A 21,444-nucleotide genomic window follows, 5' to 3' on the forward strand; every position below is an offset into this window, starting at 1 on the left:
GGAAATGAAAATATCGTGCTTTGATGTCAGTTTTCTTTTTTAAAATTTTATCGTGTTTTGGTTTATTAAATGATTTCTATTCAGCGCATAATCTTTCAAACAGTGAGTTCTGGCGTCATGATTTTGCACAGCTATTTATATCGAGAATCACAAAGTCAACACAACATTTTCAGCTTAAAAAGTCACGCCCAAGAAAAGTTATGTAAAAATAAAATAATACCCCATATTTCAACAAAATGCACATACTATTATTTATGATTACACACATTATACGCGGTGTCCGGAAACTTGTAGTACAAGCGGGAAACTGATGAATCTACATCACATTTGGAGTCGATTTTATTGTAAAACATTTATTGTACGGAGTTGGAATTCTAAGGTCAGATTTGAAAAAATCAGTTAGGGGGTTAAAAAATCAGTTAGGGGGTTAATATCAGCCGTTTACTGTATTTTCAAAAGCTTCGAAAATTTGAGAGAGGTAAAAAAAAATAAACTGAAATGCTTAAATTTAAAAAGTTTTTTGGGCTTTCAATGTGGATTCACCAGATTGAAAGCCCAAAAAACCCGATTGTACTACGAGTTTCCGGACACTGTATTATAAATGCCAAATGGCACGCCTCAACGTCTGCTTTTATGTTTTCTCATAAATTACGCGTTAAATCCAGTTAATCACTAGTATTAACTTGAAAATGTGTTGGGAAAATAATTCTCTCCTTCTTTTTTTGTAAATTGTATCAATTTTCTTATTAGCATTCCTCACAAAATATTTAACAGTTATTAACTCTCAACGCATTGGCACTAGCACTGAAATACTGGACAAGTCTACTTTCTTCTCTTTACTACAAGTTTCCCTGTCGCTGTGACTGTCAGTCAGTGTAATCTTCGGACTCTCATTCACAACTGCCTCATTACGGTTTTATTGCGTTAATTACATTAGATATAATGTAGTTATGTTCTCTCGGTTGTTTTATAACTCGGATTGCAAATCCTCTGGAATTTAAAAATCGTGTTCGTGAGTTTTCCACCTGCTGTAGAAGGTAAAATCATCCATTCCAGCTTGAGAACACCATGACAATCAGAACAGTTGTTAAATTATTCTTGTTATCAGAACACTTCGGTGCACAACATTGCAACTGAAATAATGTTTTTTTTACACCACTATATTTAAGAATCCGACCAGGCTTTGTTTGTACTCATTCACCAAGAACGTATACTATTAACTGGTTTTGACTTAAGGCGATGCACTACGTAGTAATGCAAAATCACGTGTTTTTGGTTTGAAAATTTGGTCGCCTAGAAATGATTCAGATGCTTTAATTAAATACTGCGAGTAGAATACATCCTGGCCTTTGAAATAATCGAGTATTTTTTAGATAACTCTTTAAAAAGAGTAAGCCCAGAAAAAAAATGTATAAGGCCCATGAAAACTGTTTAAAGTTCAAAATCTCCTACTTACGAAACCATTTTCGGTTATAGTTTTATTATATAGTGTGGAAAATTAAGTTACTTATAAAATGATCTAAAAACATTTAATTATTTGTTCCTGAATATCCACAAAATAAAATAAAAGGCACTTTTTGGCCATGTTTTTTTCTCGCATAAATAAAAAAAGATGGATTGTTTTAATCGGGAATTTAAGCCTTATCGCCATCTACGTAAAGTGTGTTATTGATAGCGGCTCGATTCAAAATATTACACGACGTAATGCATCGCCTTAAACCATTTCATTACATCTCTAGCTAAACATTTCATATCTATACGGTGGTGCTTGTTACAGCCATCTTGGACGCTTCCCCCGCATTCTTTCAAATGTTAATTAACGCTCTCTGGACTGTTTGCAATGTGTTTTGAATTAAAATACATATTCCGTGAGCAGATAAAGTCCTCTATCTTTATACAGTTATTCCAACTATATTAAAAAAAACAAAAATTGTGAAAATAGACCATCAGAAAAAAGTAAGAATATTACAGGAAAAATCATTTCCCTCTGTTGTCAATAAAGGTTAAGGGTTAGCGTAAACGAAACCTGGTTCGCAACGAAAGTATTGCATGTTACAGTATTGAAATTTTATGTGTTCCGCTTTGAAAATTCAGTATTTGGTAACTCCGTCAGACCCTTCGTATTACTGTTAATTTACATACGTATATCACACATTAAGCGGATTTTTCACAGATCGGCGATTTCAAACTAAGGTAAATATCGTTTCCTCCAAATCAGCTTATAGTACAATCCAATTACAGCAATGGACTTAAGACGTTTTACATTTTTTTTCAAGGCAAGGTTAGTAAATGAACGCCGGATTATAGATATTAAAAATAATTCAGAAATAATAAAAGTCATCATTACGTCCTACGTGGTTATTAGTAGTAAAAAAGAGATGGTTCCAGTCAATAAAAAATGAAAGTGATGTACATATTGCGGGTTGTGGCACGAGGAATGGGTGTTGCAAGCTTGATAAATTATTTTTATGTGCGACATTGTAGCATGGATTACCACAGTTTTAAAGTTGACGTACTTTCTTAGGGTTTTCATGAAAAATCTGTGGATAGTTCGGTTTTTGGATGGATTCTTTTGATTTTGGCTTGGATGTTGAATATTTCATCAATATTGGAACAATCATCGATAGCTTTAGATAATTACTGAGATAAGCTTTACTTTTATAGGTTACCTTCATTGATGTAATATGCGTCTCCATGGTAACATATTATATTACATTATATAGGGTGTCCAGGGGTAAAATGCGTTACATGATGGTAGAAGGAAAAAAAGATAAATATTTTTTTTCGAAATTCTTATGTATATTTTCCCGTATTTAAAAATTCAACTTTTTAATCTAAATAATTTTTTTCTTGTACTATCATGTAGAATCACCCTCCGGAGTTATCGCACTTAACCCCCGGTCACCCTGTATTATCCTGTTTTCATTATAACAATAATGCAACAGAAAGTAATTAGAGAAATTTTACAAAATGATCACAAATTTGTGGAAAGTCGCAATATTTTTATTGTTTCAATCATAGATTCTTAGAAAAAAATGCGATAAAAATTCGGCGCTACAAAAAGTTGACCTTTATATAAACAAGAGGTAAGGACTTCACAGCATTATTTATTTATTTGGAAATCTCTAACAAGGGCTTACAAATATTGGGATTTATAACCAGGTTAACTAGAAATTTCAACAATATTAAGTGCATTCCAATGTTATATTTTGCCTAAGTTAGAGGTCAACCTCTGTACAATTTTACCACCTGAAACCCGCATTATAATATTCATGTACAAGCTATTAAAAGAATACAAAATGAATTCCAGGAAACTACAACACTGTATTAAATTATATGAAAATGTTTGTCAGACAGAAGAATTTATATTGACTTGGTATTTCTTTACAAAATGATGCATTTGATAGCCCAGAATTGCTTGCATTAATAAGCTTTCGGAATTCTCTTTGTAATACCAGACGCCGGGATTTGTTTAAATGCATAAATTTTTGGGACTAACTACCATACGTTCTGCCCAGAATACTGATGGAGGGAAATAATTACACCGAGCAGTGGACATTTTCAATTTATACAACAAATACAAAATATTGTCAATGAAGCAGTTCATTTATGTATAATTATTATTTATGTATACCTAATTATTAACTATGTATAATATGTAACTAATATTCATATATAAATAAATAAATTAAACGAGTATTGATTACCACATAATAAATATGGCACAACTAACTTTTAAGATGAAAAAATATTGTTTGATTTATTAGTCCAACCGAGTGTTGTGTACACGCATTAGACCCAGAAAGAATAAATGTGAATTAATAGCATTTGAGATTAGCTGAGATGAGCTGACGTGAACCCGGCGTTGATTGACTATTCTCTACTTTCTATAAATAAAATATGCATGTATTATATACAAGATTTTCCAATAAGAGGTGTTATTTTGATATTCAATCGTAAAAGATCAATGGTTTAGTTGCTTGTGTGGCACGTAGCGTCGTCTTGTTGAAAGTAAACGTTGTCCAGATTAATACCATCCAATTCCGGCCATAAAATATCATTAATCATCTCTCGATAGCGAAATCCATTCACCGTAACTGTTGCTCCAGCCAGATTTAAAAAAAAGTAAGGTCCAATGACTCCGCCGGACCATAAACCGCACCAAACAGTCACACGTTGAAGATAGAGAGGCTTTTCAACAATAACTCTTGGGTTTTCTGAGCCCCAGATGCGACAATTTTGCTTTTTGACGAAGCCACCGAGGTGGAAATGGGCCTCATCACTCAAGATGATTTGAATTTGATTCACTCAAGTGAATTTTAATAATTTCAATGCGTTGTTAAAGCGTGTATCGTTCCATTTTTATTAATGGCGTAGTTTTTTCTTGTCAAATGTCAAAAAATGATAGCTTCAAAAGTAACATCTACCGAAATAGCGGGCTATTCAAAATAACACCTCTTATTGAAAAACCCTGTACATAAATCTTCCGGAAGAAATTCTCTAAATAGAAGCGAAAACCCTATCAAAATCTGTACCGTAATTCAGAAGAACTAAGCGCACAAACAGATACAGCGGATAGCGACATTATTTTATACTATTTAGAGATGTATCGACCATGAAATGCGTTGGTAATATGCACGTAATACAGGGTTAGTCTTGTTAAAACTTGGGTACGAACTCAAATCATAGAATATATTATCAGACTACGAGAAACTGTGCAATTTACAAATAAATAGGAACAATAAATAATTTTCACAGGTTTAAAAATATGGATTCTCTGATATACACCTTTAGAGTTAACTGCAAAAACTGGATTCTTCGACATACAGCTTCAGAGTTCACTGCAAAAACTGGATTCTTTGATATACAGCTTCAGAGTTCACTGCAAAACTGAATTCTCTGATATACAGCTTCAGAGTTAACTGCAAAAACTGGATAATCTCATATACAGCTTCAAAGTTCACTGCAAAAACTGGATTCTCTGATATACAGCTTCAGAGTTCACTGCAAAAACTGGATAATCTCATATACAGCTTCAAAGTTCACTGCAAAAACTGAATTCTTTGATATACAGCTTCAGAGTTCACTGCAAAAACTGGATAATCTCATATACAGCTTCAAAGTTCACTGCAAAAACTGGGTTCTCTGATATACAGCTTCAGAGTTCACTGCAAAAACAGTGGAAAACCGCAAAACTCAAGTGATAATTTGCACTTTCGATTTCCTCTGCAGTCTGCTGTGCAGGCCCCTGAAGGTGAAACCAATATTCGCTCAATCAACAAAGAGATTGAATCACAACTTGTAATGTTTCGCCTTTTATTCTTTTATTTTGTTTCAAACAATATAGAATTTTCTTCTCTCTTGGCTATGACCGATATTTAATTTTTTTTCTAAGGCTTTGCATATGTGTTCGCAGGGATGGAAAACTCCTCCCCTACAACACATAAGCCTCCATGAAAATTGGACCCTTTTCTTTGATATCTACAGAAAGCTACTTAAAGCTCTCTTGTACTATATATCTTCATAGACATATGTACTCAACTAATCAATACGTTATTTACGATCTTGAACGCAAATATACCCGTATTTATATTGTAATTAAATTCCATCAAACGTTGTGTAATTTTTTTGATTTATGATATAGGATTTTAATTACATTCATTTTTGTGGTAACCCCCTTGGTTCTGATCGAGGTGTTGAGATTCACAATTTAATTGGTCTTTCCATTGCAAACCTAGACTTAAATGAATTCCCTGAATGAGCTAACTTTCCTATTGTAATTATTCTGATTCCCTGCACCCTAACAAAGTCGTAGTTAAACGCTGATAAAAGATATTATACATGTTTATTTGGACAGGTAATTAAATATAACTCAAATGGTTAATTGTTAGTAAATTTGATTTTGGTAAACTCTTGTGTCTGTGTGGCGCCACTCCTTTATGATTCTGTTGCTATAAGGTACATGTAAAGATTGATTTAGTAGGTTAATGTAATTAGTTAATTGCATATTTGACGAACTCGGAATAGCCCATTTGCTGGCATAATTTGGCTCCAAATCCTCCTGCAAGTAAACGAGATGATCGTGAGTCAACAAGAAATTTGCACAATCCTTTGACACGGCTCTTTGATTGATACCTAAGTTATCTCGTCCCAAAAAGCCTTCCACGTCATCATGTGCAGCCTTCAAGTTTCCCCTCGGGTCTCGATACCCCCAAATTCCGACTCCTCCTTGGACTACAATTTACTTAGGGCGAACCGGTTTCGTCCTATATACAATCATATACTCACGGTTGGTGTGGACTTACGGGTTGTGAATCCTCATTCCACGTTTAAGAGAAGATGCGAGGGTGGTCCAGAAGACCTAAAATGCAAGCTGTATGCAAGTCCGCATCCTCCAGTAAACAGTACATACGAATAAATATATGTATACATACAGTTTGGGAAAGGTTTATAACTCGCAATACGAGGCTATCTACCTCGCATTCCGAGCTCGGATCTCGCGCCAAGAACTCTGCGAAGCTCTAGGTCTGGTAACCGAATATATACGTACTAATAAGGTGATACTAATAAATACTAGTAGAATAAGGTCATATTTGATAGTTTGTTTTGGAGAGCTATCGAACTCCAGGATTTGTTTGTTTGGTTTTGACGTTTTTATTTAAGAGAATCGTCATCTCTATTTGGTTTGGTTAATGGTCTTGTTGTAGGAGCGACCACTGCCTCCTGTTTGATGAACTGTATTTGTTTTAAATTTTACCTCCAGGTTTCAACATTAATTTTGTTCATCCTATCCCGTGATTTTCCAATTGTTTCAAGTAGTTGATTGCCACATTAGAGAGTACTCGACCCTCAAATATCTCAGGCAACTGATGGGGTTTTGTATGAGCACCCAATCAATAAAATTCAAATGTTTCGTATAATTATTCGATATAATCCTACTAACCCGTGATTTTTCAATTGTCGATTGTGATTGATAGGTATTTGTAAGCACGCATCTTCCAGCTGTTTCGGGTAATTAATAAAATCCTTTGTGACTAACTAATTATGGCCAAGGTCGTTTTCAAACTATGCGGTTGACCCAATTCTCCAGTGATCCTTTGTTTTGTAAACAAATAATATAAACATCTCCTGACACACTAACCTAAATGTGAGATTTGTTTATTTTAAAATTCCTTAGAAGTCATTTGTGCCTCTTAACTTTTATTGTGCACTATTAATTAAAATATTTTTAAATCCTTTATTGAAGTTAAACTATTTTTCATTTCCCGAATTTAGTAAATTTACTAGAAGTTAGGTGAAAATAATATAAATATATATATATGTACACATATCTCGATTGTCAAAATACGTTAAATAAGATTACATATATTAATAAATAAATATAAGGTATATGATTCTACATGGTCTTGAATATTAATAAATACATATTTTCTTTTTCAATAATATAGATATGTCCTCGGGTAGGTATTAAAAATCGCTACCATTTCGATGTTTCGATTAATAAATAAAATACATATATATAATTACATTACTCATATATATATTCTTTATATACAATATATTATTTTATTTTTATAAATATATATACAAATATACAATATACATATATTAATGTGTAATTCTTTGTTTTGTTGTTTTAATTTAATATTCAATTGATATACTTCCACTTCACAGCCCTTCTGTGTCTCCTGGGACCTGAAAATTATTTATAAAAGGAAAACTCACCCACGTCAAGGTATTTCCGGTCGGGTAGTACACAACAACCTTGATGAAGAAATCCTACCTAATTAATTGTATTTTTCAACTAATTTCAAAATAAATCTTTTCGACTATTTATTCCTATTTAATATTTTATTCTCGCTTGAATCATATAAATTAGCTGATATTTAATTTTTCTTCCGAACGAAATCCTAATCCAGAAAACCCGTTGATTTAATAACACCTTTCTAGTTTAGGCTTTTGAATGATAGCTGTTTCAAATTCTTTTTTCGAAATGATAGACTGATGATTAAAATTCCGGTTAAAACGACAAACACTTTTAACTCTGTCGCTATACGCACGATGGATTTTAATTGAACAATTTATTAATTCTAAATTTCTTTTTATCTAAATTGATAAGAAAATTTATTCCAAATTGTGCGAACTTTTAATTTACTCGACTATTAATAAATTAAATTTTTCCTAACTGTTAATTTTAGAACAAAGATTTAAACGTTTATTATTATCGAATCCTTTTTTTTTGTTTTTGTGTTTCTTTTAACCTAAGATGAAGTATTTATTACTATTATTATTATTTTTTAACCAAATTGACGTTAAATTATAATCTATTTTTAAATATCAATACGCGATCACGTTCACTTTAGATTAACGATAACAAACTCTTAAATTTAATTTGAATGTTTTCACTTTGAATGAAATAATTATTTTTAAATTTTTAATTAATTCACAATTCACTTTTTGCACTTCACTTAACACTTTTAAGCACTGAGTTTAAATTATATTTATTTTCACTGTTTAACCAAATTAAACTGATTTAACAAAACTTCACTGGTGGGGTTTTCAGAATTTAGAAACTGAATTTAAGACTTTTTACAAAACTTTCTAAGTCCAGGTACTTGTTCAGAATTTAACACTTAGATTATTTCACTAGAATTTTACCAATAGACGTAGTACTGCCATGTAACAACTTTTCAAACCCTCGGCGCGACTGCCTCAAAACTGGTGTGTACCATCACTTTATACCCCTCTCAGGTTCCAAAAGACGTATCTGAATTTCTCTTGATGCTTAATTCTATCTCCTATCAACTCGTAAATCCGAACATCCCTCCCATCAATATCGATTGTGGTTCCATAAGATGTTCTGCTTTCCGGCTCTGGGTGGCGGTCAATTTTTATCTCACGTCGCTAACTTAATAGGGTCCGAATCGGGTGAGTCTGTGTTAATCGCCCAAGCTCCCTTTGTCCTCTGTTCATACAAAAATGTAGTTAAAATCTCATGATTTTGCGTTCCTTTTTTTCTCAATTCGCGATAGGTCCGTCCTCAATAACATATATACAGATCTCAATTTTATGCATCTCGTGCGAAAATTGTTTAAATCCATGCTGAAATCTTTACTACGCATTTTTGAATTTCGATTCGTCTGAATTCTACTCAATTTTATTGTCCCTTATATGGGCTTTTCCATTTTCACCAGTACTTTCTCTCTTAATGCCGCAGATTTGAATTTTTCCTTATCTTCTTGGATTTTCTTTTATCCGCGACGTTTTCTTGCACAATTTCTTCTTGATTCTTATGTCATTTCTCATAACTCTTATAATTACTCATTTTCCAAGTCGTATTTATTAATTTCACGGATAAATTCGAATTGTATCGCTTTTCTCCACATGGATCATTTCCTATCTCCGTTCTTTACCCTTCCTTTTATCTTTTCTCCACTTTTCCCGATGTGTGTGGTCTCCAGGAAAATTTCATACTTCATCTATTATTAATTAATATATAATTTTCCACACTTCTATGGGAGATATACCTAATTAGACTCTGGGATATCTGTCATTTTTATTGCCTGATCCAATCTCCGCCCCATCCTCCATCCCTCACTTACAAGATTTCACATAAATTATATGTCTGGACACCTGTTTACGTTTAAAATTTTGGTACTAGACTCGTAAATTTAGTTTAATTTCAAACCTATTAATTTTAATCTCTTTTGACTAATCTAAATACTTCATAAGACCAACGTTAAAGTTAATCGCTTTTCCAATCGTTTATTACCTTAACGTAAATAAAAATCATGTTCGGATTTCGATTGTTTATTCTTCAAAATATACATGAGACCGCCAACCTTTTATCTTGTTTCGATCCCTCCGTAATATTGGGTAACTCTAATATATATCTAACCTAATAATTATGTATAATGTCTACTTTTCCTGAATCTAATCTATCGCTATATGTTTAGTGTTACTGTCTTCTTCTGATACTCGATTTTCACGTCCCTAGAACCTTCGTAGCAGCTAAAATCTCTGTATTATCCTTCCATTCGGTCGCCGCAATTTTCTAAAATGTCTATTTTTTTTGCGAGATTTTCATTCAAAATTGATTTACCAATATGTCCGTTTCATCTTAAATTGATAACGATTAATTTCCATTGTTTCCAACACTCACTCCTCTCTTTAGTACGATTTTTATCGAACATGACACCCTCCTTCTATCATAAATAATTGCACTACAGTTGAAATTCCGCCAGTAACTTTCCTTCGCTTTTCCCGTCCCTTTTTTATACTATCACGTTTATAAATTTTCCATTGCATTTTCGTGCGTGTGTTTTTCAATTTGTAAAATCTTCAAAGCACTCGATTTCAACGGTTCGCCATCACCTAAATGTCTCGGTTATTGTAAACATTTCCTAGAGTTTGTCGCCTTGAACGTCAGTGTTTATGCCATAGTGCGTTCACCTCTAATTTTTGTGGGAACGGAAATGCAATTAATTATCTTTTTTAATGTCGGGTCCAAGGTTCAATCCTTTGTCTTTCGTAGACACACCCCCCTTCGTTCACTGATTGGTTACTCAAAATTTTTATAGCTCTTTGTTTAGATCTATTGGTTGACAACCTTCATTGTTTATTTTTAGGCCTAGAAAAGGGGAAGCCCTGTCTAGTCCTAGACGATTTTACGACCTCTCTGCTTTCGTCTTAGAACCTTGATTTAATTTCAACTATTACAGGAGTCTACTGCAAGCAAGCTGGATCAATTCTTTCTCCGCCAGATGTCGTTAGTATGTCCGTTTTTCATAAATAATTTGCATATTTTCTTGCAGCTATGGTTTATCTGTTTTTTCTTTCACTGTGATTTAAAGCCTTTCATCACAAACTTACGCCGGTTGACCCACTTTGAGGAATTTGTCAATTGCTACAACTTACCATCGATGACCAACACTCTAAGAAGAAGTTTGACTTATACAATCGACGGATCAACTACTGTAATGTTTAATAAGCTCGATGTTATGTATTTTAGAGGCTGAAGAAGTAATATAATGTTTCATTCGGATAGTATATAAGTAATGTCTCGAGGGGCGTATTTATTGTCGTTTTCTTTTGTGTTGGTTGTGAAAAATGATCCCCCTGTGTACGTGATAAGATATTTCTTAGACGATGTTTGGGGTAAGAGAACTTAGCTATTCCGTTCATGTTTCTACACGGAGAAAAATGAGTATTGCTTATTTACTAAGAATCTCTTGAAATTATTGGTGATCCTGTTAAAAAGGGAATGACAGGCCGTTTCCTGATAAACTTTTGGTAAATTCTTAGTAATATACCTTTGCACCTACGTTTGTTTTAATGACATATAAAGACACAATACGAGAATGTTAGGATTTTTATGAATACGTGTTCCGACATCGTGATAACATTATGGTATTTTACTAAAACTTTATCAATTCATTCGTGTAATAATAATTTGAAGAGATTCGTAATAAACTAACTATATATTTTCAGTGGTGACCGGATAAATCATCAAAATGATAATTCATCACATCTTTAAAAAGTTATTTAAAGTCATGCAAAATGATGTAACAAAATTTTTATTAACTGGGTTAAGTAGGTAGGGTTAGGTTAGGTTTGGTTAGGTTAGGTTAAAATTTTTTTTTTTTCATCGTTTTTAATGACTTTATATCACTTTTTAAAGGTGTGTGGAATAGTCACTGTGTTATTTTCAGTATTCTTTCTCCGTGTAATTTCTTCTCTTTTTTACGTCTTATATAATAATTTATACTTATATTCTGCTTTATACTTATATCATGTACAAACTTTTCCATAGAAACGATTAGAAAAATAAATAAGGAAAACTTATCGAATTATGATAAAATTACTGTTATAGGTAGGAATTATAGGAATAGTAGGAATAAGTTCGCGAGATAAGTAGTAAAAAAAATATAATCAAAATCGATAATATAAAAAAGTATATAATTAAAATCTAATAAACGTCTTATTTGCCAAATTCGTTACACTTTCAAGAATCTTTACTGGACTGACTAAAAATAAAACGTGGCGTTTTGCGCAAATAGACCGCATGATCGGAAGTAGGTGGTTCTGGTAGCCGTTTGGTTGCGCAAGGCGACACCTCTGATGGTCCGGTGGCCATTTGGGCAATGCTGGCAACGAGATAATAATGAGTTACACTTGGAGGCAGATTGGCCAATGTGATGCAACTAGATTTACTAGATCAGAAATGGCAAATTAATTAAACTGCATCCCGCGATACTAGACTATTATTTAAAAAAATGCTAGTTTTATTACCTGGTTTCGCCCGTGATTTGGATTATTGTGTATACACGGTGTCTGGAAACTCGTATTAAAGCAAGAAACTGCACACCACATTTGATTTTGCGGTATTACTTTTTTTGATTTGAGCTCCCATTTTCAAGTAAATCGAATTTGAAAAAAAATGCGTGGAAGTGTGGACCCAACACTAGTTTTTACAAAACCTTTAGTTAAAGAAAAAAATAAAATAGATATGCTCACATAGGTTTTTTTTTAGTTCTTCGTCATGTAGATTCACCAGTTACACGGTTGTACTACGAGTTTCCGGATACCGTGTATAAGAGCATTTGAAGCTCTTACAGTAATAAAGCTAAAGAATGCATAAATCTTAGGATTGAAACAGTTATGTAAAAGTCCGGAATGGAAGCGTCAAACCTAACATAACCTAAAAGAATTAGCAAATTTTTGGTTTTTACAGCAACATTTAACTTACATTTTCTTACATTTAACTGAAAAATGCTAATAAAATTGTCGTAGGGAATATGGTCTTATTTTTTGACAGTTAAATAGATATTTTAATTTTTAATTATTGAAGACAATATTAGCGATTCCTAAACGAAAATTTGACACAGAAAATCAGAAAAAGATGCGGTCGTATCTAGGACTCGAACCCAGGACCCTTGCTTTGCCAGGGCACCACTCTACCGACAGAGCTAATGGGACCATATCTCCTTCGGTCATATTTAACAGTATCATACTTTGAATAATAAATAGCAACATTGTATTGTGAAGAATGAAATATTACAATTTGAGGTTTAACTCGTTAAGTTATTCCTAAAAATTATAAAGATATTTTAGAAGGGAGTAGAAGATGGTTGCGTATACCTTACGACTTATATGTTACGTATATTTTCATTATAAACGACATATTTTCTACTTTAGAATTAAGATTCTAACAGTTTCCATAGACATACTTAGGAACTTGAAATATTTCTTGCCTCCAACACTTCCTGCCTATTATGTTCCCTGATCCCCCCCTCTCTCTCTCTCTCTCTCTCTCGTGTGCGTTAAACGATGGAGTTTTATTAAAAAAAAACTTTGAACGACTCTAGCTGAGGCGAGACTGATCCGGTGTCTATGAGTGCGATAACTTTTACCCTTAAAACTGTTATATATATGTGAAAAACCTATCTATTCTATTAAAATAATATGATAAGGTAAAAAATCTCCCACAATCGCTGTGCCCACATGATGCACAAGTACCTTAAGGCGAAGCTTAATGCTAAATCATTATTTTGAATAATCTTTATGACGAATTGGTGTACATTATTAAAACCAAAAAAATATGATTTAGATAAATTAAAGGTTTTCCTATGGTTTCGCTTGAGTAGAATACACATAAAAAATAAATTACTTCGGTAAACAAAAGTTCGTGCTTGTTTCCAAAACTTAATCTTTAGTTAAAACACTTTTACAAATGGGCTATAATTTAGCCACCTTAATCATTGTTGGCGACAATACAAGAATACAAATTTAAAAAAAAATACTCAATAAAAAATATAAATGTAAACTACTAAAAATTTTTTTTTTTCCAATAGAAATGTATGAACGCGTAAAGGAAACAACTTAAAAAAATACATTATTGTAGCTAAGATTATCTGTGACAGTTTCACTCGCTTAACTTTTTTGCTTTCGTATAAAATTATTTACAAAATAAATAAATACCAGTTTTGTGCTTGAAATCGAACGTTTCTAGACTCTGTTTGTCAAGCCATTTTTATGCCTATTACCTACAATATAAGGTATACCTAGAATATACACATTTTTGGCTTGTAGCTTCCTCTTAAAGAGTCGGCGATGTGTGAATGAGGTGTGATGTAGAGTACCGAACATTTGTCAACGAATGCCCGTTGCATTCATTCCCCGGCGGGATTGATGAATTCCACAGGGCATCGCCTGAGGCCCTAGATTGTCTCACTAACCTAAATGTTCCACTCTGAACGCTACAATACGATAGAAGAAGCATTCTGTTAAAAGCCTCGTTTTCTGGGAAGAGTTTAAAATGAACAATTAAAAATGAAGAAGGGAATTATGAAGAATACTATTCAAAGTAGAATTGAATGCAAGGACGTTCCACGTTCAACAGATTCTGATTGCTTAATAAAATAACGAAGGCCAAAAACGGATTCCATTAAGATTATATTATTAGTAGGTGTCTGCAATGAGGTGCTTTACATGTAACGCATTTAAGTTTTGAGTATTACGATATTTAATGATATCGCTTAATCAATTTTATTGATTCTTCTGAAGAAATAAATTCTACGAGGAGATAAATTCTATGGTTCTTACATTCAGCTGGAGAAATAAATCTTCGCTGACATTACTGCTAAACTAAAATATCAGAATTTAACGATTTCTTCTGTAAATTACTGATTTTAGTTCTCAGAATTCAGTTGAGGTAGAGAGGTTAGGTAAGGTACCTCCTTTGACACTTTTTGCATCATTCTGTATCCAATTATAAAACTAAAAAACTATAGGTAGATACTATCACTGTTGTGTGATAGTATCCTAGTAGTATCATTCTGTATCCAATTATAAAACTAAAAAACTATAGGTAGATACTATCACTGTTGTGTATATGTTTTTATATTTTTAAAACAAATTGTTATTTTTATTGTTATCACTGTTGTCATTAAGTAAAATAAGTTTTTATCTTTTTTAAATATTTTTTATGTGAAAAGTTGCCATCGACAAACTACTGAAAAGTAGTTTATTGGAACTTTTCTATTTTTTTCTGTATTTTTATTTTATTATTTACTGTAATATGTATTTTTTGTCTTGCTTTCTTTAAATAAAAAAAATAAAATCAATATACAATACAAAACAAAACTCTTCTAAAACAAAATGGTAAAAATAATTGATAATTATTATTGTTTAAAAGCATTCTTACGCATCATTACTTTTACGCATGCATGCTTATCTAATGCTGCGTATAAACAGGAGAAAAAACTGTAGTCTGGGTTAGTTTATGTTAGGTTAGGTAAGATATTTTTCATTACTGTTCTATATTGTCGTAGAACCATTAATGATTTAAAAAATGTAAATATTTGACAGCTTACCTGCTTGACATTGTTTTCTCTATTGCCCAGCTTCTCTGACAGCTCTCTTATGTCAGACTGTAACTCCAGCAATCTGACCTCACTCTCCTCTGTGGTGGCCTGCAATCTCCTCTTCAGCAGATGTTTCTCTTGCTCCAAGACCTGAAAGAGATGTCAAAGTTAGTAAGATATTGGTCCAACGAGGATATATGAAGTAGTTGCTAATAAGTCTTATAAGAACAAAAGACGATATGGAGAACGCCATACCAGATCGAATGATTTATCCAGTATACCTGAATGTATCTGAAAAACATTTAACACCCTAGGAAATGTAATATTTTAAAACTGTACATTGAAAACATAAATTCAATTAAAATTACAGATACTGATTTTTACCGTTTTCTCCGTTATTATATATTTCCCATTGTGTATGTTTACTGTTTTCTCCGTTATTATAATATCCCATTGTGTATTTTTACTGTTTTCTCCGTTATTATAATATCCCATTGTGTATTTTTACTGTTTTCTACGTTATTATAATATCCCATTGTGTATTTTTACTGTTTTCTCCGTTATTATAATATCCCATTGTGAATTTTTACTGTTTTCTCCGTTATCATAAGATCCCATTGTGTATTTTTACGGTTTTCTCCTTTATTATAATATACCATTGTGTATTTTTACTTTTTTCTCCGTAATTATAATATCCCATTGTGTATGTTTACTGTTTTCTCCGTTATTATAATATCCTATTGCGTTTTTTTTGTATAATTTTAAACTTTTATCTATTTGAGTTTCGATTTCGTTTTCGTGAATGAAAGAATGAATTTACGAATTAATTTGAATCCTGAAATGGAAATTAACCCACTTTCCGAAAACCGATCGAGCTGAAACTCGGCAGATTGACTCGTTGTCGATGACAATACATTCTATCACCTTTGGTGGCACTCATATACACACACATTTTTTTCAAAATTGAATCACATTATATTTAATAAATGAAAAATTTACAGCAGTTAATAAACGAAATGAATGTCAATACTATCCAATCAGAATTTGGCTTAGGTTTTAGCGTTTGACTCCAGTCCCCGGGGTTCGAACCTCAGTGAAACAAAAAAAACTATTTTATCAAACATATTCAAAAGTTCACAGCAGTTAAGAGCCAGTCACATAAAAAAAATTACAGACAGACGAAATGTAAAAATGTCGAGTTAACACAGGATCAATAAAAAAATACAGTGTGTGGCAAGCCTACGCACGACGGAAGTGAAACTTTTAGTATTCTTCTCTCTCTCTTTTCATTTCATTCTCTCTTTTTTCTGTCTATTGACATATTTATAAGTAGCATGTGATAAAAAAAAATTAAAAGTTATAAAAATATGGGATTCGAACCCGGGTCCTGCATAACGAGTGTGGAACGCTCTGCCTCTAGACCGCGAGGAGAGATATTTCGCGCGACGCGGCGTTATCGGCCTTGATTAGTAATTTTAATGATTCAAAATAAAAATAATTAATCGAAATACCGAGCAACTCTGCCGGCTCGATTTGTAAGCTATATTTCGACAAAAATATCATATAGGTACCGTAAAGTAAAGTAAAGGTAAATTAACAAATTTATGTAATTTTTTACTACATTATTACAAATCGTTGATAAAAAAAATTAAAAGTTATAAAAATATGGGATTCGAACCCGGGTCCTGCATAACCTCTAGACCGCGATTATTACGTATTCGACCAAAATATCATAAAGTCAAAATATCTAAAAGTCGCAGCACGAGAGCATTAATTTTATCACTTTTCCTCGTATTAAAAAAATCACAAAAAGAAAAGTCGCAGCACGAGAGCATTTTATCACTTTAAAAAAAATATTATTAAAAAAATCACAAAAAGAAAAAAAAAAATAATTAAAGCGGGGATCGAACCTCGGTTCTTCACGACGACAATCGGGCGCTTTGCCTCTAGACCGCGAAGCTGAGTTTGGAGAGAGACTTAAACTAGGTATATAATATTGGCTAGGCTCCTATAGCGAAATGATCACGGTTTTTGATGACGGTCATGAGTTGGTTTTACTCCGGTCCTCGAAATTGCATAACGCGCGTAAAGAAGTTTCACTTCAATAATTGGTTTGATTTATTCCGCGTTCTTGAGAAGTATAGCGATGCATCGATTGTTAAAGTGTATTGTGCTTCTGTTTACTTCACAAATGCCAAAGTCGTGATGACAAGACGCCATTTGTAAAATTTGTAATCTTCCATTGCCATTTGTAATCTTCCGATATGGTGATGTCACTGATGATTTTTGTGCCACCTTTTACTAGTGCGCTATGCGAGATTTTCTGGAGTAATTACAGTAACATTTGTTACACATTTTATTAATATCATTTGTATCCATAAAATCGAATTCGAAGATTTAGGAATCAATGACGTAATAATCGTTTTTACTAGTGATCTATGGAAGTAATCTTCTAGAATACTATATCCATTAATAATAACAACATAACAAATTAATTTCAATTTAAGGTTTTTACAATGAATTAAACTATTAAAAAACAAGGTTCTTCAATCAGGTTTCCGACGTTGTTAGTCGTTAAAAAGATGCCAAGTAAAAAAAACGAAATTAATAAAAAACAAACAAATTTTCTAAACGCCTTATCACTTCGTTGACTGCTAAAATAGCTGATTTAGATAGATACAAATCTACACAATCAAATGAAAATGATTTATAAATTGCATTGTTTTATTTTGAACATGAAACAGTTAAATACAATCCCTTGCTCCACAGATAAAACTGAAATAAAAACATAATATTGTCAAGTGCACGCTTTAGTTAAACAATTGATTTCCAAATATACGCAAAATAATAAACTTGACAATAGAAAATAAAACGAATTAGGCAAAAACTAAGCACTGTGTGAATAAATTAACAATGGGCAATCGGCTAATTGCCCGAGGTCATATCGTTGTTGCCACGACAGGTTGAAAAAAACATCCTTCAAGCGGTGATGAAAATTGATTTTCTTCTCGTGTAGCGTTTAGCTAATGGCCAAATCTATTTATTTAGGCTATTATTTCGAAATGAATACAATTTATAAAGAAAATTTTTTATAGGTCGAGTCAAGGGTGCACTTCTCGCCACAACTATTCACTAATATATACTAGAAAGCTACTGTTAAAAAACTGCATTATGTCGACTTTAATTCCACTCCGTATCTTCGGGCGTCCCCGACTTCTTCTTCCACCCAAACCTCTCTCTAAACTCTCCTGGCACTAATAAGAATACACGTTGAAATTTTCAGCGACATCGGTCGACCACTTTTCTAGTTTTGCTAACAAAAACATACGATTTTTTTAATATATTAATAAGATTATAAGTCAGTGGGAAAAAAGATAATTTGTAAAGTTTTTTTCGTGTAAAAATGAAAAATGATTCTTATTATTGAATATCGTAAAAGACTTTCATCTAGAATATAAAATCTACTTGCTAGATTTACAGTATAATAGTATGTATGTTTGTATGGGATAGGTTTTTGATGAGTTTTGTAATATGCACCATAGAAAAATTAGTAATTGAATCACACCCTTTAAAAATATTTTGATGACTAAATTGTGTTTTGAGTTCAATACCCGGATGCGAACGACTTTGATTTGGATGTCAATAAAAACGACGATGGCCATGTTTGTGAGTAAAAAACGATGATGGCGATATCTCGGTCCGCTCGTGTAATAAGATATAATCGTCTCTTTTCTTCCGCCTGTTTATAAGGTGGTCGTCAGAGCACTGTGTTTTTGGTCTACCGAGGTCTCTGTGACCAGTTCTATGATCTCTGCTAGACTCCCACTTGTCCAGGCCGTAGCCCAGTGGCAGGGCGCGCCCCTACACCATAGATGGATAAGTTCTCTTAATCCACCGTAGTAAGTGCTAAATATGTTTTCTTTTATTTTATTTTCAACTTACTATCATTACTATGTAATTTATTTAGATGTACGATTTATGGCAGACAGAGTATTGCACTCACCGCTCTGTTCAGCTGATAAACAATTGAATATTATTATTATATATCTCTCTTCTAGATCTCTAAAGGACTCCTACAGGTTTCTCGGGGACTCCTCTAGGTATCTTAATCGTTCTTATAGGTCTGTCAAGGACTCTTCTTGATGATTATCGTAGACTTTGGTAGGTATCTCGAATATATAATGTATATATATACGTATCTTATAAATCTTTCAAAGACTCTTCTGTCATTCACACACTTCACACATGTTCTGTGTGTTTCGATAACATTTTTCTGTCTCTGATGAACTCGCCTTTATGTTTTGAGGACTCATCTTGGTATCTCTAGGACTCTTAAAAGTTTATCTACGACTCTCACGGACTTTTGTTGGTCTCTAAAGGACTCTTCCCTTCCACCTGTTGTCCTCAGCCATGATATGTTTCCGTATTGTTTATCGGTCTCTAGTAAATTAAAATATTTTGGTTTAATGTCTCTAAGCGTGCCAATTCGGCGAATTGTAACGTACTTACTCGTATTAATTTTTTGTTCTATTTTTTGTTGCTGTTACTGGTAGGAATGCTGTGTTTACATCCTTTATCCGTGTACGGTTGACCGAACCCAGGATTTATGACCGCAAAGAGAATGGCCTGCAGTATAATCGGAATTAATATATAACGAATAGACACTTGGCATAGGCAATAAAACAATTATTAATAATTAGAGGAAGCATGTAAGGCCAAATAGAATCTTCAAATTTACAGAAATATCCACAAACTACCATTTGCAATTTATTCTGATCTGAAATTGTTCTTACAACTGAAGCCTTTTCCTATTTTATGTTATTTAACAAAAATTCTAAAATTTCGTATCAGGAATTTGATTCTAAAACAACAATGATATGATATAAGTCTAAAAAGCATCTTTGTAGACGAAATATATTTCAATATTCCTCCTTTTCATTGTGATATTTAAAATAAACAGTTTGAACCGTCTCGCTTTCGTATTCGTACATTATAAGCCAGTTAATTATTGCACTTCGGTAGTTCCAGAACTATTATTCCAGTCTGTTTTAGCTCTACAGTAATTTAAGTAACTACATTTTTTTGATTAGGTATTTGTGGTGAATGTTCATTCATGTCCAATAATCTTACTGAGAAAAACGCTGTTGCAATCGTCCTTCTGGTAAACCATTTTTCGGACAATACTCACTCTGCCAGTAAATGTTCCTCATACCTCAACCAAATCAATTTTAAATTCCGAAACAATTTTGGATAACTTACAAAACAAAGCATTCTTTTGCCGTTATGAATAACACATTCTTTGTCTCAGAACAACGTGAATAACTCAGTACTGTATTACTTTATACCGAAAAAGAAGAAATAACTCTCCTTTGTACAAGTTACAGTACATTTGAGTTGTTTCTTTGTACTTCACAATCCACAGCACAAAGTCAGTCACATGCAAAAGCCATTTGAGTTCAACTACCGTATACTACTGAAATACTTTGCATTAATGATGAAAAATATGATTTGCCTGATGGCTGTCTCAATGATCTCGTACCTTACTCCCAGAGATGCATTAAGACATTTTGAAAAAGTTTCATCGAACATTGTAAATAATTATTTTATTCGCTAGTTACAGAATTCTTTTAACTCGACCAGCCTTACATCCGCGTGTGGACTGCTGATGGAAGAAAAAACCGATGATGGTCAAGTTTTTCAGCACCCTGTAATCTGGCATTCTTTGTAATTTTTTTGATGTGAAACCTAACAAGAGTCCCAACTGTTCTCAACCATCTGGATGCAGTGAAACTATGGCATCCCTAATTGGGTATGTTGAGAGGCTGAAGGTAGTGGAGAGGGTAAGGAGATGGGGAAAAAGATGGCAAAGCACCTGGCTATTCAGATCTGGTCACCAAACAAGGCCAAAGCCTTTTCAAGCAACGTTTCAATTCTGCATGGTGGTTTTACCCAGGGCGATACTGAGAGTATCTTCCACTATAGAACGTGCTGAAAATGTACTTCGTATTATTTTAAATGAGTATATCGTGAAATAATACGAATTCATCAAATGAAATTTTCTTGCGCACGCCGGAATTTA

At 32.9% G+C, this 21,444-nt stretch overlaps 1 protein-coding gene across 1 annotated transcript in view; it reads right to left on the minus strand.

Moving 5' to 3' along the window:
* Positions 1–21,444, minus strand: part of LOC149412889 (bicaudal D-related protein homolog) — a 212,103-nt gene that overhangs the window by 32,605 nt on the left and 158,054 nt on the right. The window contains exon 2 of the mRNA XM_089644910.1: positions 15,375–15,515. Within this exon, the coding sequence (XP_089501036.1) occupies positions 15,375–15,515 (141 nt within the window). The remainder of the gene's footprint in view (positions 1–15,374; positions 15,516–21,444) is intronic.

The sequence above is a fragment of the Hesperophylax consimilis genome, chromosome 22 (assembly GCF_061612785.1).
Source record: "Hesperophylax consimilis isolate HC1 chromosome 22, BYU_Hcon_1.0, whole genome shotgun sequence".
Classification (NCBI taxonomy): Eukaryota; Metazoa; Arthropoda; class Insecta; order Trichoptera; family Limnephilidae; genus Hesperophylax; species Hesperophylax consimilis.